This window comes from Lipotes vexillifer, unplaced genomic scaffold, assembly GCF_000442215.2.
Source record: "Lipotes vexillifer unplaced genomic scaffold, Lipotes_vexillifer_v1.1 scaffold776, whole genome shotgun sequence".
Lineage (NCBI taxonomy): Eukaryota > Metazoa > Chordata > Mammalia > Artiodactyla > Lipotidae > Lipotes > Lipotes vexillifer.
In genome coordinates this window covers 1816577-1834835 of record NW_006777292.1, presented here as the reverse complement: position 1 = coordinate 1834835, position 18259 = coordinate 1816577, and the positions used below count along the sequence as shown (strand labels likewise).

The following is an 18259-nucleotide window of genomic DNA, read 5'->3' as shown; positions in this document are numbered from 1 at the left end:
TGGCCTCTCCCGCTGCGCAGCGCAGGCTCCGGATGCGCAGGCTCCGACGCGCAGGCTCAGCGGCCATGGCCCACGGGCCCAGCCGCTCCGCGGCACGCGGGATCCTCCCGGACCGGGGCACGAACCCACGTCCCCTGCATTGGCAGGCGGACTCTCAACCACTGTGCCACCAGGGAAGCCCCTATGTTATTTTTGTTTTTATCTCCTCTTGATTTTCTTTGTGTCCCCACCACTAAGTGCGACTAGCCTCCAAGACTGTGTGGTTCCATAGTTTTTCTGAAACATTTTTGCCTTAGAAGAGTTTGGCCTCTTTTGGAACATCACTGTTCCTAAACTCAGAGGCTTTCTGTATCTGCTCTCCAGAGATCCACCCCACATTTCTATCTCTAAAACTAACATAATTATCTTCCTCACACACTGGCCCTTTTTTTCTGACTGTCTTAACTCGGCACACCTCCTTGCCTTTACTTTTCCTCTTGGACTTGAACCAAAAATACCCTTCTAGTCAACCAGGCTGGAAACCTTCATCATCACTTGACTCCTTTTCCTTTTGCTCCCCGCCACCCTTAATTTAACCCTCAAGTCCTATTACTCCTTCTGGTAGTGACCTCTGGCCAGTTCTAGATTTACTCCCTTTAAATGTTGTCTAAAAACTGCTTGCCGTAGGAGATGAAGATTCAGCTTATTCATTTCACCTCTCGTTCCCCACCCTACCTCTCAAACATCATTGTTTAGTATTAAGAGTTTGTCTCTGCATACTCCGCCAACACATTTAAACCTCTATTTCCTCTTCCGTCAACCTCATCTTTCAAGGTTGTGAATGTTCTCTCATGACCCTCCATTTTGTAAGATGAGGGCAGTGGCTCTCCTCATCTTCCCTTCACTTCTCCTCTTCCTCTTCCAGAATTTTCCAACCTCCTCCAGCTAGGTATGTACATTTATATCACCTACGTTGGTCACATGGGTTGTTTCTAGCAGTTACAGCCTTTGCAATATTGTCTGTGGGTGTTCCACTCAAGGCAAAGCCGAGTATAGCGTGCTTGGGTTGCCCCCTCTGTGTGTCCATAGCCAACGTCTCTGTGCTTTCTGAAGGAGTGTGTTCCTAGCATCAAATGGGAATGGATTCTCCCTTTTCCCATTCCGTCAATTGCGTATATATAGTCAGGTTTCTCCAAAATCTCAATCATGTTTTCCATTCTCATGACTCCCCCTTTTCTCCCTAGGATCATTCTCCTGGAGCTCCCTGTCTCCTGGTTGCCTGGCAACCTTCCTTTTAGGGGAAATATGGGAAACCAATCTTGAAGCTAGGGGATCTCCAAACACCAGAATGAGAGGGCCTTACTCTGGGGGCGTAAGTTTTGTGGTTTGTACCACATAGTTCCATTCTTTTAGAGAAGAAGACTCATTTTTCCCCTGATGGGGGTAGAAGCCTGACTTTTGGATGTTCTCTTTGCTAGAATCAGGGAGAACAGCTGCCTTCATATGTAGCCTTCTTAGTGAAGACACCAGTGTTCAGCCCTACTTCTCATTATCACCCTGTGCTTTACTTGGCTTGAGTATCCAGAACATGTCTGTGGTCTCCTGGGAAGATGGCTTCCTCTGTGCCTGTGTGATTTTTTTTCGACCAGTGTCCTTAAGCTACTTTGTGACCCATTAGGAGTCAGGAAGTCATGACATCAATGTAGTAGTTCAAGACTGTCATTTAAAAAAGTGACAGGAGAGAATATTCGTGTCCTTTGCATAGTAAGGATAAATATACTATTTTGTAATACTTAGCTGTATTTAAAAAAAATATGTATGGATGTGTACTGGATCTCCATGTAAAATGTGCTTCTTACTGTAGATTGAGATAAAAGAAGTTAAAATATTTAGGTATGGCTTCCTTCCTGCTACAACAGTCAACATTTCTCAGTCTGCCCTGCTCTCTTACAGATTTGTTGAAATTTTTCCTGTATGTGTTAATGGGCTTTGTGAAACATTTTTAGCATCCTTGGTCAGTACCTGTGCCACACATCAGAAAGGATGCTGGAGCCGAGACCCTGAGGTCTCCAGCTCTGTCAAATGTGAAATTCTTACTTATGGGACTGAGTGGATATCCTGGGGAGTCCAGTGGAGTGGGGGAGGGAGGAACACTAAGGGCTTGGGACAGTAGATGTTTGTCAGAACAGAGTACTTCAGTATTTTGATGACTAGTGTGGCTGTCCTATTGCATAACAGCCCAATGTCAAGTCTGGATTTCTTTTTTTATTCCTTACCTATAACTTTTAGGGCTTCTTTGGAGGAAGGGAAAATATATGGGTGCCCCCAAATCCATTTTGAACCAGGGGTCCTGTAGTTTTCATTTTAATCTAATTTTCTTTAAACATTTTGGTTTTCCCTTAAAAAATTATTTATAATGCTATGACAGATCTGATTTTCACTAGCGATTTTTAAGCCTTTTTTTTTTTTTTTTTTTATGTGAAGGGATGGGGGAAGAGAGGAGAAAATTCCAATTGAAAGGAGATTTTTTTTCTTTTTCTTCCCTGGGAGATAGGAAACACTACATATACTTGAGTAAAAGAGAAGGAAAAGAAGAGTTAAAGAGGATATATATTTGTAAGGCTGAGAGATGGTCCAAAGTGGAAATAATTGTGAAGGGTGACATTAGAGGAAAAGGTAGATGCCAACCATGAAGGAGGAAGTGAGGAAGAGAGAGTAGGATGGCGATTACATTTAATTTCTATTTGTGGAATGAGTGAGTGGACAGTTGCCTCTACTTGCTCCACATGGTGTCACTTCTTATGGCTTTGCTTCTCCATGAGGCCATGAGACACAGTGGCCTGTCCATCTGTGTGTGTCTGTGTGTCTGTCTGTTCATCTGTGTGTGTCTGTGTGTCTTTGTGAGCACATGTATTTATTTACATCCTCAAATTGGAGGAAAGTGAAGGAGATGGAGGACGAGGAAGCACAGCTCTGTGTAGTTTCATATTTGCAATGTCGCTTGTAGGATAGTTATAGTAAGGCGTGGGTACCATTACCAGTACTATTACTCATTTCCTTTAGTTAATGATGGCTGAGGTTTGTTACTCAAGTTCTAGACCTGGTACAGCTCTCTTGTTGGTTCATTACCTTTTTGTTATGTTTAGGGAAAAGGAGCCCACACACACATGTGCTTTCAGCTCGTTTCTTGCTGCTTCTCACTTCTGTGATTAGGAGGGGAGAGAAAGGGAGGACCTCCACTAGAAGGCAGAGCCCACGGTCACCCTTATCTGGCAGTGGTCAGAGCAGGAATTAGTTGTAGCAGCTTCAGGGTCTCTTGGAATGCCGGACTGTCCTCTTCTGAACAGGAGTCAGCCTGTACTTCTCTCAGCAGGTCCCAGTAGTATAGTGACGGGGTTGACAGTGTAGCTGGGGAGCGAGTTGCCCCTGAGATGAGAAGGAGGGCTTCCCCTTTCCACAAGGCTGACAGAGCAGCCTTGTGGTTCTTATCAGTCACCACCAGATGTGACCAGCTGTTTCACTTTCTACTTCATCCCAATCAAACATACTTAAAGTTCAAACCAACACTTACATCATCAAAACAAAAGTGTTTACAATGTTAAGCTTTAGGCTTTTAGTAACTTAAGTCAGTCATCCAGTGACAAAGAGAATGCCCTTCCATGGCATTGCGTCTGGGAAAATCTAGGCGCAAGATGTATTTTCCTAGGCTTTCCTGGGACTACAGGGTTGAAAGTAATAGGTTTAGATCACTGACTGGCTAAGAGGGAAGCACCCTTAATCCCAGCCTCTTCTGTTTGTCTCTAATGGTTGTCTTGTCTCACAAAGTAGCCCATCCATCCCAACCAGAATGAATCCAATAGGCTGGATTTATTCAAGATTCTGCTACTGCTTTTGTTGAGACACTGTGTGGGTGTTTTTGGTGGCTTGATGATTAATCTTTCTTGCTCACCACCCGTGGTGTCTTTTCTTCCTCTTGTTCACATAGTCCCTCATTAGGGCCAGTCTTTTGGGAAGATGGTTGACTGGGCTAAACTCATGCTAATCAGGTGCCACAAAACCCCAGTTATAGTATGGTAGTTTGGAAATATTGTTCGGTTTAGATGGCTTTAACGTGTCACAGTCAATATTCAAGATTACAGCAGAGGGCAAGTTTCCTTCCAGAGGCTCAGTTTGCTGCTAAAATGGTCTGTTCCAACAATTTTAATAGCAAGTTTGCATTTTCCAGAATTAGTATATCTTCTTTATATTCTACATTGTTTGTCTTGCTTAGTGAATGATTTCAATTCTGTCCCTCCGGGAGTGATTAAATCTTGATGAAGGCTTATTTTAAAGTATACAGTACATGCAGCAGTAGAGAACTGTCATAGAAGAGAAAAGGGTTCAACCAGGAGGGTGAAAACACAGTAATCGTGTTCAGGAGTCCTCAGAGGTCTTGACTCGTGTCATTGACAAAATTATGAGATTGTCATAAATTATTATTCTTATTATTCTTAGAGACTAGTAATTATGAAACACTTAACCTAAATAGTACAGTTTTAATCATTGAGATACAGCATAAAATATTAAAATAACTGTTAACTACAATGTTATGAATGTGTTTTTCCCCATCATCATAATTTGTATTTCAAAAGATTATAATGTTTTTTTCAGTTTTTGTGTGTTCAGATTTTTACAAGAATTTTTTTCTTAGCCCTGTGCAGCAGATATTCCATGGTACAGAATAGGAAAGTGAGGCTCAAAGAGGTTTAATACCTTCCTGATATACCTGTTCATGTATGTTTTTGTCTTAAATATAACTTGCGTGTGTTGCATGAGGGCTCATGGTAGCTGTGCTTTCAGTGCTTTGATAGACTCCGTCTGTTGATGACCTGTATGTCCTTATGCTTCTTGACTAGACAGGCAGAGTCCCCTTTATGTTGGCGGTTTCCAAGGGTAAGGTGGTATTATTTCTTAATATGTCATGACTACAGTATTTGAAGGAAAAAATTAGCCTTGCGTGAAATTTTTATGCTCCTTTCTAAGTTTAACTGATTTCTTATTCTTTCCTTCTTAGTTGACTTTAAAAGTCCGTTATTAATTTCCTTATCCTTACTTTGTTTCTTTCCAGAGTGACACCCCTTTCCTCACAGAATGTGATGATTCATCATGGCCATGCCCAGGAATATGTGCTCAAGCCCAAGTACTTTGCAGCTCAGAAGGTGATTTCGGGAGAGCAGTCTACTGAAGGTTCATTCCCTTTAAGATTTGGGCACGATCATATGGCAGCACCTTTTCAGTGTGAGTATATCCTGTCAGTCATCTTTCTAAGTTACAGTATCATGGTTTGGAAACACTTTGCTCTGTAGATGGCTTTAACGTGTCACAGTAGATAAAATTCAAGAATCATTTTTTTAAAATCCATACTGGTTCCTGAAACAACCAGATAGCAATATGGTTCCCTTCTTCAGAGGAAAGGCAGTTTTCCTGGACATTGCAGGATCTGAAGTGACTTGCCTGTAATACTGTTTCTGCAAGATGGCTCCATTTCCAAGATACACTTGCTCTAATTTTCTGTACAGTTGTATGGCTGATATGTTTACATTGGTAAAATATTTTCCTTAGTGAGCTAGCCAGGATTTATTCCTTGTGAGATGTCTGCAGCGTCCTGCATTACCCTCCGAGATTTACCTACAGTGGATGTTTTCATGTTAGGAGGGCAGTGTTTTTAGTATATCGGTTCCGTGGTGTGGCAGGTTTTACTGAGTTTGTAAAGAGCTATTGTATCGGTGGCCAGCTTGGTTAATATCTCACTATGGGGGAGGTTCAAGGACAAGCCCCAGCTCAGAGGGTGGGGAATGTGATGATTTGTGGGTTAAATATTACAGAGTGTCTGCTGGCAGCATCTGGAGAAAACGTTCTTCAGTGAGGCGGCAGACCGTTCAAAGGGGAGAGCTGGATGCGCACACTCCTTCCAGCAGCTTCCTGCTCTGTCTCACGTTGACGGATGGCCTGCACCATAAGTAATGAAAGAGAATGCCAGTTGTGAGGTTGAAAAGGACTGTCTTTCACCACCCAGAGTAGTGCGGAGAGCTGAGAGAGAATTCTTACTACTGTTTGGCACTTCAGAAGTCTGTGTCTGTATGGGCTTGATTCCTGGGCAACACCTCCACATCCCGGAATTGGCCGCTTAACAAAAAGAGTAGCTAATATAAGGTATGTACATTCCACTTTTCATCTTTTGAGAAAATTGTGCTCAGGACTTGAGGCTGGACCCCAGAGCAATAGTCTGAGGTGATTTATTGGGATGATGAGGGAAGAATGGAGAAATTGTGTAGATCATCTCCTTGCCCTTTAGAAAGGATAGCTTCCAAGTTATTTGCAAAACAGTAGATGTATCATCTTGTTTTTAAAGCTCCTTTGATTTCAGTGCTTAATAGCCTGTTCTCTAGAAATATCCCTAAGTATATAATATTTTTCTAATCTCTAAAAATCTAAAGAGGTACTACTATTTCCTTGAAGCTTTATATAGATCATATTTTATAGAAACTCTCCAAAATTAGAATGTGATGGGAAGAGTTTTTGAAACCTTATGATCATACTGATAAAAGAATTGTGAATTTCATGGAGGTGTCAGGAAAAGATGGTTTGGGAATCTCTGGTATAAGACTGGAGACTAGTTTAATTTGCATGAGTATCATCTAGAGCAGGGGTCTGCAATTTTTTTCTTAAAGGACCAGATAATAAATATTTTAGGCATTGGGAGCCAAGATACAAATTGTGGATGTTATATATAGGTACGTACATAACTATTTAAAATGTAGACATTTAAAAATGTAAAAACTCTTAGCTAGTAGGTTGTTTAAAAAAAAAAAAAAAAAGGTAGCTGGCTGGATTTGGCCCATGGGCTGTAGTTTGCCAACTGGTAATCTAGAGACTTAGTTTCTCAATCTACTAGAAAGACAACCTATGGAATGGGAGAAAATATTTGCAAATGATGCGACTGACAAGGGGTTAATATTTAAAATATACAAACAGCTCATACAACTCAGTATCAAAAAAAAAAAAACAAACCACCCAATCAAGAAAGGGGCAGAAGACTTGAATAGACATTTTTACAAAGAAGACATACAGATGGCTAACAGACACATGAAAAGATGCTTAACATCTCTGTAAGAGAAATGCAAATCAAAACTACAATGAGGTATCACCTCACACCTGTCAGAATGGCTATCATCAAAAAGTCTACAAATAACAAGTGTTGGAGAGGATGTGGAGAAAAGGGAACCCTTGTACACTGAGGATGGGAATATAAATTGGTGCAACCACTGTGGAAAACAGTATGGGGGTTCCTCAAAAAAGTGAACATAGAGCAACCATAAGATCTAGCAATTCCCCCATATGATCTAGCAGTTCCACTCCTGGGTATGTATCTGGAAAAAATGAAAACACTACTTTGAAAAAATACATGTGCCCCAGTGTTCAGTGCAGCACTACTTACAATAGCCAAGATATGGAAGCAAACCAAGTGCCCATCAACAGGTGTTTGGATTAAGATGTGGTGTGTGTATATATAAACAATGGAATATTACTCAGCCATAAAAAAGAACGAAATACTGCCATTTGCAGCAATGTGGATGGACCTAGAGAATATTATGCTTAGTAAAATAAGTTGGGCAAAGACAGATGCTGTATAATATCACCTATATGTGGAATCTAAAAGATAATACGAATGTATATACGAAATAGACTCAGAAGGAGGGAGGGAAAAATTAGGGGTATGGGTTTAATAGATACAAACTACTATATGTAAAATACATAAGCAACAAGGATATACGTATGACACAGGGAATCATACCCATTGTCTTGTAATAACCTATAATGGAATATAATCTGCAAAAATGCTGAATTAGTATGTTGTATACCTGAAACTAACACAGTACTGTAAATCAGCCGTGCTTCAATTGAAAAGAATCAATCTGCTGAAAATATATAGATTTTGGACCTGATTGACTGGTGCCTGAAACAGCACAATTAAACCAAAAGATGCTCTAGAGGCCCTGTGTGTAAGCAACTGTTCTTCAGTGTCGCTATTCACAGCAACCCCCCCTCCTCCCCATGATGATTCTCAGATGTAGCTCCACTTGGTTTGGAGGCAGCCAGAAAAGCATGAAGTACCAGGAAACCAGTTGTGTTAGATAAGTCTAGTTTCCTTAAATGTTAATGTGACATGCCACACAGCGCTGGGGAAAGTAATGGATGTTACTCCTGGTTGTTTATAGAAAGCGTTTTGATACTGATGGAAATAGCATTTTCACTGGATGACCCATTAATGGCCATGCGGCTGGACTGAATTGCATGAATCACCAGGAGTTCCTCAAAAAGTTAAACATAGAGTTACTCTATGACCCAGCGGTTCCACTCCTAAGTATATACTCAAGAGAAGTGAAAAGGTGTGTACACAAAAATGTATGTACAAATGTTCATAGCAATGTTATTCACAATAGCCAAAAAGTGAGAACAACCAAACTGCCCATCAACTGATAGTAGATAAACAAAATGTGGTATATCTTGCCATTGGCTGTTCAGCCACAAAAAGGAATGAAATATGATACATGCCACAACGTGAATGAACCTTGAAAGCATACTGAATGAGTCTAGGTACAGAAGAATCCAGATCACATATGATTCCATTTTTATATGAAATGTCTAGAACAGGCAAATTATATGTAATATCCATGCAGACAGATAGTAGATTAGTGGTTGCTGGGGGCTGGGGAGAGCAAGAATGGGGTGTGACCATTGATGGGTAAGGAGTTTCTTTTGGGCTGATGAAAGTGTTCTGGAATTAAATGGTTGCACAAAGTGTGAATATGGTAAAGCCATGTTATGTTAAAAATAACACAAAAATACTTAAAAATTATTCCAAATAAGTAGTTATAAAAGTTTCAAGGAATGGAGGTCACTGGTTCTCTCAGAAGTGCTAAGAATGGTGTCGGGTAGAGGGGATCTGCTTTATCCAGTACCTCCTTCGGTAATTTGTAGGAAAGATTTGACTATGTAAACTGAATTCTGTTGTGGTTGGTTTAGTAGTGTTTTTAACCTAGAGGGAGGGAAGTTGAAATGACATGATGATAACATTTAAAGGCAATCTTATAAAAACAGCCAGTTCAGATTATCTTAGTATCTGCTCAGGAGCAGACCCAAATATTTCACACCTAAAGAGATTACTTCAACACAATGCACTAGAAAAAGATCTTGCTTGAGGGTAATAAGTATCCATTCCAGACTATCTGCTGTTGTGCTGAAAATACCATGGGATGCTTGATGATATTAAAACCAGAAAATAACATTTCTATTTTGGTCCATGGTGGAAGGATTTTGTTATCATCAGGGTTAATGGAGAGCTTCCTAAGGTAGAATGTGGAGTTACTTATAAAGGAGAGCTTTAGGATGAGCAGAAATATCCCTGTAGCTGAAAAAGTTCCCTAGACTACTGATTTGCGGCATTATGCAAAGAGTCCTAGAGCTAAGAAATTGGAGAATCTCTGATTTGAATATTCACCTGCTCCACTTTTTTTTTTTCTATTACTTCAGTTTAATATTTGGAAATTTTTAGAAATGTAAACTTTTATAATTGGATTTCTCATTGCTAATTCCAGTGGTTTTCCTCTCAAGGTGGACTTAGCTTTTAAAAAGGTTCATTATATTTTAAAGTTGTCTATTTAAATCTTCAGATTCAACAAAGCCAAAATCTTAAATTTCAGGAAAGGCAGACACCATCTTTTATATACTACCTTTCTAAAGTTTCTAAAATTGATACAAGTCAGACTCTTAAAAGAGTTGCTAATTTATCTCCTGATGTGCTGAGAGACATGAGAGAGTGATTGATTATTGGCATTGAGTTCAGTTATAAAAAGTTAGGAGAAGCCCACTTTTAATTTTTACTTAAATTGTTAAACATAAGCTTTCTGCTTAGGTAAACATCCATAATGGTGCAGGAAACACATACACAGCCCCATTAGGCCGCTTCTGACAGAAGAAAACCTTATTGTGCCTGCACTGGGACCCCAGGAAACATCTTAGCCCTGGCTCCTGTGGTCTGTGCTGACCCCTCCCATTCCTTGCAACAGGCCAGTCGACTCAGCTTCTGCTCCCACCCTCACCCCCCAACATGAGGCACGGGCTGACTGGAATTCCTGGCTCCCCCATTTGAAGATACAACAGCCCTCCTCTGCAGGTCTTAGGTCTGAGAGGGAGGCAAAGAGTCCACTGAGCAACTTTGCTGCCCAAACCCCTGCAGCCCAGTTCTGGCCTGACCGCAGTCCATGTTCCCATACTCTGAAGAGCATGGGCCCTTTGGGCACACGAGCCTTCCTCTTTTAGCTACACTGTGGTTGAATGTGCTAGCGTTAGCCTTCAGGCTGTGTTCACACTGCCACCAAGAAGCATAAGACATGAAAGTATCTCAGGGTTTGATGGCAAGTGTTATATCTCCCCGGGAAAAAAAAGTTCATGTGTCTGGAGTACAGATTTTCCGTGGTTGCAGACTGATAGAGCGAAGATGTTACCATTAAAACTGCATCTTCCTGGTTGTCCTGAGAGAAGAGAGTAGTTCTGCAGAAGGTCAGAGGACGCATCCAAGATTTTTGCTTTAGAAAAACAAATCTGAAGTTTAAAGGGTAGGCAGAGGCAGTATCTGGCTTAGGCTGTTGTGCTTACGCCACAGCCATTTCAAGTAGGTGGGCAGGAATACTCATTAAAGGCTCAGACGCACAGTGCTAGTAACAGAATCGTCACAGGCAGGTAGTCTGTGGTGTAGTTCAGAGCACCCACCATAGATGGAAGTTGGCTTTAAGGAAGACCAGATTCATCCTCCACTTACTGGGCCTTTGCCAAAAGGGAGAAACCATGGAGTGGCAACTCGATGAAGGCAAATGTAGATGTAGTAAGTACAGGTGAGAAGAATTGGAACGAGATTCTTAAGTGCAGGATGAGTTTGCAATATGGATACCTCCAGAGGAAGAACAGTTGGAAAATGCGGGTGAGGAAGAGTCTGGTCCTGAGAACCACCCTCACCTCATTTGGGTGTTGAAGTTTAAGATATGAGTGATAGGAAGATCGTGTGAAGAGAGAAAAGGGAAGGGGAAATCAAGTGTGGTGGCAATCCCAGTTCTCTGAGATGCCCTCTCTGTTAGTTCCTGATTGGTTGGGAGCCCCACTAGGGCAAAGCTTTGCAGATGGACAAACTGGGCACTTTGGAGGAAGGAGAATTCCGTAGACTTAACATTCTTCAGCACTCGAAATCCTTCCCTGCATGGAGACTACCCTTAGCTTGTCATGTGCAGGTAAGTGTGTCTCGAGGGAATGGCTCCACACCAATCCAACAAGTACGAAGTGACAGTGGAAGCTGTACCAGCCAGAAACGATCTTACATGAAGCTGATGCAAACTAACAAACGATTTAGCATTTAAAAAGGATACTAGGGGGCTTCCCTGGTGGCGCAGTGATTGGGAGTCTGCCTGCCGATGCAGGGGACACGGGTTCGTGCCCCGGTCTGGGAGGATCCCACATGCCGCGCAGTGGCTGGGCCCGTGAGCCATGGCTGCTGAGCCTGCGCGTCCGGAGCCTGTGCTCCGCAGCGGGAGAGGCCACAACAGTGAGAGGCCCGCGCACACCAAAAAAAAAAAGGAAAAAAATAAAAAGGATACTAGGTGTGAAAACATACTGCCTGGAGGAAGGGTTGATAGTAAAGCTCTGTGCCTTTTCCCTTGTAAAATCAGCAAGTTCCTGGAGCTGCTTGGTCATCCCCACGCAGTGTTGTTTGGGAATCAGGAACATTGAGCCAGTTTCCCAGCCATGGGGCAATGTGGATCTTAGCACTAAGATGGCCAGAAGAAAATCACCCAGTCTTCAATAATTTCTGGTAAAATCCTTGTTGGCCTTAAAAGCCTAGACAGCAAAGCATCAGCATACTGGGTATAAAAAAATGCTTGAGAAAGCCTTCTGGTGAGTGTGGGTGAACACCAGGGTTTTGCTGAGTTTGATGTCCTTAGGAATTCAGGTTCCTTTGAAGGACAGAGTGTTACCTATTACAGAAGTTGTTCCATGTGTGGTCTTGCTGTGGCCACCGTGCCTCAGTTGGAGGGGCGAGGGCAGGGGGTTTATTTTACCCAGGGGTTGTTTGGTCATATCCCAGTCCCGGAAGGTATGTGGATGTGAACTTCTCATCGCCTGATTACTCACACACAGTTCAAGATAGCTGGGCAGTGGTAGGCATAGACTGATTATAAACACTGCCAAGAAGCTTATCCAGCAATGTGAAAACAGTGGAGGAAAACCTAGAGTGAGAGGATTATGTAACCTAAATTCCCCAGTGGGCAGCTTTCCGTGCCAGAGAAAGAGGCTTTAAACCCAAAGGGCCCAAGATTTCATAACAAGCCAATCCAAGGATATTTCTGGGTGTTGAGACTGAGTTCAAGATATTGAGAAACACTGTGTGGTTCCAGAATATTCTGTGACCAAACTGTGATATTTCTAAGGAAAAATAAAACACATGAATTCACGGTTTGCCTGAGGGAAACTACAATGCAACGTTTTGGTAGGAGAAAACTTGAATTTGAAAAAAGATGGTGCCTACTCAGCCTTAGGATTTATTTACCAGAAACTGAGGGCGTGACTTGCTTTTTCTTCTAAATGGGAAAATAGCTTCTAGAAAATAAATCATCATTAGAGTTGAAATGATACTTTTGATACAAAAGTTCTGCTTATGAGATGTTATAAAAGGAATTAAAGTAGAATGTTTTGTTTTCTTGTGGGTCGGTCTCCTTATAGAAAGGTCCTCTTAGCATTGAAAATGATGGCCTTGTGGTGAATCTGTACCCACTTTGTGGAGGTAAAGACCTCAGTACCTTCTTTGTGTTTTTGTATGACATTTCTTAAAGAAGTTTTTGTGTTGTGATTATCTACAATTTTAGTTGTGCATTATTTTTCAATATTGACTTAGTATTAGCATCTTATGAAATTGTACTTAAGCTGAAAGCCAGCTGTCCTTGTTCACCCTGGCTCCTCACATACAAAGGTAGTAGAAATTAATACATGGCAGGAGTAGGAGGAAAACCTTTCTTCCCTAGAAGGTAATTGCAACGTGGTTCTATGTGAGTAATTCTTCTGGCAGGCAAACTTTAAATAATGAAATATGTGTATATACACATAAACACACAAGTATATTCAGTCAAATACATAAATGTGTATTATTTAAAAATTTACTTTTTTGGAGCTCCTTATAGTATCCATATAGCCAGTATCCATGAAAAAAGTTTTCTTGTAGCCCTAACTGTGCTTCACAAGTTTCTCTCAAGGTACCAGTTTAACTAAATGAAAACATTTTAGGTAGGCAGTGGTTGCTCTTGTAAAAAAAAATCATAGATAATTTGAAATCCGTGTATCCTAGAAACAGATTTGGAAAGCTTTGCTGAAAGCAAGCAAGCATCATAGAGCAGGTGAGAGGGTGTTAGAATAGTTTCTTTTGGTTGATGGCCTCTGGGCTTCTTATGTGGGATTGAGCACTCTCCTTTAACAACGTCTGGAACCCCACGCCCCAGGCAGCTGCGCTGCTTGTTTTAATGATCACCATTTAACGGCTACAGGTGCATCTCAGGATCGCTCTTTCCCCAGCAGGGATGATACTGATGAAATGAATCAGAATCTCTCTTAAGGTGTTTGTAAGTTAGAGCTAAGCAGTACACAACTGTAACAAAAGTGAAACACCAGCAGAAGCAGCCGGAGAGAAGCTTTCTATCTCATTAATGTTGTATATAAGAATGAAGTTCATCAGCCTTTTCTGAAAAGCACTGGGGACAGGGCAACATATAATGGGGTGCTACAAGTACTGTGGATTCTCAACATCATCTTTGCAGTTACTGAAATGTGCCCTAGTCTCCATGAGGGCTGGCTATCCCTGTATCTTCTTGGGGCTTGTCTCGCTTATTGCTTCACACAGCTTTACCATACCATTCCATCACTCCAGATAACATGCACCCCTCACATTGTGCTGTGGACAGAGACTCTGGCTAACACATGTTCTATTTGTACCCTTCCCTCTAACAGCTGCCTGTCCTGACATCTCAGAGCATCAAACATTGGGGTGGGCTTGTGATGGATAGAGGAGTGGATGGGTCAGTTCTGTCATTTCCTCAAGACTACTGAAACACCTAAAGAATTGTTCTGCCTGGCCTGGTTTCAGTAGGACCTGATGTGTTACCACATTTATGTCTGAGCAGCCATTAGGATTTTTAAAAGAAGCATTCTTGGGTCTCAGGAATTCTTGCTCATATGGAATGGAGAATGTCCAGTTTAGAGTTTGTTAGTGAACGTGGATAGGAACACTTTCAGTAACACTTCCGAAATCCCATTATACCTGTTATTCGTTCATCATTATTTTTGGTATGGGTTTTCAGGCAACCACAAAGCGGGGGGCGGGGAGTGTGTATAAATTCATAGCAGACATTCTCTGCCATGTCTTGAACCTGGAAATATAGCGAAGTTAGAGGCCTCTTTTAAAGAAGTTTAAAAAATACTCTTAGCAGAGAAAGTGATTCATAATGTTTCTTGTCAGAGATCCCAGTTTCCAAACCACACCTTAATATACCTCAAGAACATACAATACATATTTTAAAAACCTGCTCTTGGTGTTGTAAATTATATTCATGTCTCTGAAGATCAGGAAATTTGGACATAGGCTCATTTATATTCTCCAAAGACACTGTGGATTCAATCCTGGTCTTTCTCCTCATCTATTTAGCATTTACCATATGCCAGCCACAGTGCTAATTGCTGCATATGCATTAATTCAATATGTTACATTGTAATATTAGTACATTATTATTCTTTCTTTATTATTTTTTTTTTTTTGCGGTACACAGGCCTCTCACAGTTGTGGCCTCTCTCGTTGCGGAGCACAGGCTCCGGACGTGCAGGCTCAGCGGCCATGGCTTACGGGCCCAACTGCTCCACGGCATGTGGGATCTTCCCGGACCGGGGCACGAACCCGTGTGCCCTGCATCGGCAGGCGGACTCTCAACCACTGCGCCACCAGGGAAGCCCTATTATTCTTTTTTTGAAATAAGTTTATTTATTTAATTTTTGGCTGCACTGGGTCTTTGTTGCTGCACATGGGCTTTCTTTAGTTGCGGTGTGTGGGCCTCTCATTGCAGTGGCTTCTCTTGTTGCAGAGCATGGGCTCTAGGCGTGCAGGCTTCAGTTGTTGTGGCACATGGGCTCAGTAGCTGTGGCTCGCGGGCTGTAGAGTGCAGGCTCAGTAGTTGTGGCGCACGGGCTTCGTTGCTCCGCGGCATGTGGGATCTTCCCAGACCAGGTCTTAAACCTATGTCCCCTTCCTTGGCAGGTGGATTCTTAACCACTGCGCCGCCAGGGAAGCCCATTAGAACATTGTTTGACTGTTTAAACTGTTACCCTACGTGTTATGCATGTATTTGTTAGGAAGCAAAAATATAACAGGGTATAAATTGCCAAAACAAAACTTGTTCGTTGAAAAGATTGTTACTTTAGCTCTTCATGTAAGTTACTTTCAGCTGAGTTCAAAGTCAAAATTTGACTGTATTTTAAAAAATTGTCACCTTTATTATATGTAGGACTTTAATGACCATGACACATTTAAATAATTATCTGAATATAGAGCTTCTGGGAAAATTTTTTTGACAGAAGTAATCCAAATGCAAAATAAACCTTTCTAATCAGTGGGTTCCTATTGCCATTTGAGATCCATTTCGATAGCTTTCAAACAAAATGAAGCAATCAGATCTTACCTGGAAATTGTGTAAGAACCAAAGTCCACAGTAGAATTTTACTTTCTTCTAGAGTTTTTAGTAGGAATTATGATCATAAAAGCAAACATTTCGAGGTGAAATTTTCCCATATTTAGAAGCTCTTGTGTGTTTTGCTCTGTAATTTATCTTGGAGTAAGTGTTGCTGCTTATTTGAGTTTTTCCTCTAAGAGCTGACTGCATGTAATGATAACCTCTTGAATTTGCGTATTTAACAGCTTATGAATCATATTCATACAAATTATTTCATATGGCCCCTGCCACAGCCTTGTGAGGTAATGGGTTGGATGGCTTTATTCTGCATGTCTTTGTTCTACTCTCGACTGCAGGATTGGGAGGGTAGAGCCAGAGAGTGGTTTTACTGTATCCCATTTTGTTGAACCTCTATCCATTTCTTGGACAAATAAAACTCTTAACACTTATACCATAAGACTGTTTGTTGTAAGAATGAAGTGCGATGGCATGTGACACCTAACATGCTGCCAGACACATAGTCTGTGCTCCATCTCTGTTAATTTCCCTCCTTCATCCTGACCTTCCCATATGTGCTCCATCTTCATTTCTCTCCTTCATCCCAACCTTTCCAAGTGCCTCATGTCGTGTAATTTTCATAGTACTGCTCATTAAAAGTGTGGGAGAGGCACTGGGGTTTTGATGAAAGAGCAGGGCTTGCACTGAACTCCCAGCTTCTACCATTTCCTAACAAAATGACCTTGGTCAAGTTTCTGATGAATGTCTCTGTAGTTTCCTAGTCTGTGAAATGGCTGTGAGTGTAACTTACATGGCTGTGGTGTATATTTGAGCTTTGTAGCTTAGTAAGCGCCCAGTACATGTTTCATGAGTCCATCAGTCACGCAGACAGTGCTCTGTACATTTAGAAAGGCCCATGTATTACTATTTCTGTGTTCTCAGAATCTAGGCCAAAAAAAAAGTGTGTGTGTTTATATTACCTATTGCCGTGTAACCGAGCATTCTGAACCTTACTGGTTTAAAGCAACAAGCAATATCTTACAGTTTCTGTGGGTCAGGAATTGGGAATTACCTTAGCTGATTGGTTCTGGCTCAGGTTCTTTTATGAAGTTTCAGTCAGGGTATCAGGGAAGGGCAGCAGTCATCTGAAGGCTTGCCTGGGGCTGGAAGATCTGCTTTCAGGATTGCTCAATCACATGGTGATTGGCAGGAAGCTTCCGTTCTTTGTCGTGGGCCCCTCCATAGACTCCTCAAGTATTCTCACAGCATGGGAGCTGGCTTCCCTCAGAATGAGTGATCCAGGAAAAGAGAGCAGGATGGGAACTGCAGTGCACTGCCTTTTATGATCTAGGCTCTGAAGTCACGAACTATCACTCTGCTTTATTCTGTTCTTTAGACCTGAGTCGCTAAGACCAGTCCAGGCTCAAGGGGAGGGGAATTGGACATCATCTCTTGAAGAAAGGCATAGCAAAGAATTTGTGGACATGTTTTAAAACCATCAGTGTTTAACAGGAGAGACATTAACTTGATGAGAGTCAAAAGGGAAAAGTTGAAAATAAGTAACCTAAAAAGAATTAGCTGACAGCTGAAAAACTTAAAATGTGTAATTACACATCAGTAATTCATTTTTTATTGGCAACTAATCATTTTTCAATTTTACTTATGACATGATACTGGACCATATTTAGATATAATATGACGACTTTGAGAAAAGCAATATTTAGGCTGAAATCTTGCCTAATGGTGAGATCTATTGAATTTGGCAGTAATCCCTTGGGGAGAGTAGCTGGGGCCATTTGATGGAGTCATTTAAAAACTGAGCCAGGGAGAAATTTGTGCTGGGGAAAAAAGAACTGACAGAGTTGGTGTTCTGCAAGCATAGATATATCTGATTCTATAATTCTAAATTACTTTAGAGATTTAAAAAATGCCAGTTTTCTTCTATATAACTAATGGCTTCAAGTTTTTTCTTTCAGTTGAATCCATCAAACTTTGGAGGAGTTTTGATAGTTGCACAAATATTCCTATGTTCAGCTTCCTTAGCGCTTCTCAAAATAAAAGGCATTCAAATTTCTAATATTTTGTTTGTACTGGGTTTTCATTACCTACATGAAAGAGTTGGGATCTCTCAGAGACACATCACTGTATCTACTCCTGGCCTGGCAGCTCCAGTAACTCAGATGCCTGTCCAGGGCACAGTAGGTTTTGGTTTCCTTCTCTATCCTGTCTTTTGACTTCTTCTTTCAAGCAAATTTAGGTTTTGTAAAGTGTAACAGGTCGTTTTCTTCCTTGTGTCTGCCTTTAATATAAGAGGGAAATTTCCAAGCCCCTTGTGGAAATAGTAGAACGTTGGTGGCATTCAACTCCGTTAATGTTTTTGTGACTTTCAGGTATTAGCTGTTGGAGCTAAAGTCACTTCTCTGCCCTTTGCTTTGTCTGTCTTCCCCTGTATTCCCGGCCTGAGTTCATTTCCTCCCGCTGTTCTTTCC

General features: G+C 41.4%; 1 protein-coding gene across 1 annotated transcript in view; it reads left to right on the top strand.

The window, feature by feature from the left end:
- Positions 1–18259, top strand: part of LTBP1 (latent transforming growth factor beta binding protein 1) — a 437031-nt gene that overhangs the window by 144639 nt on the left and 274133 nt on the right. The window contains exon 4 of the mRNA XM_007450947.1: positions 5087–5256. Coding sequence (XP_007451009.1) covers positions 5087–5256 — 170 coding nt within the window. The remainder of the gene's footprint in view (positions 1–5086; positions 5257–18259) is intronic.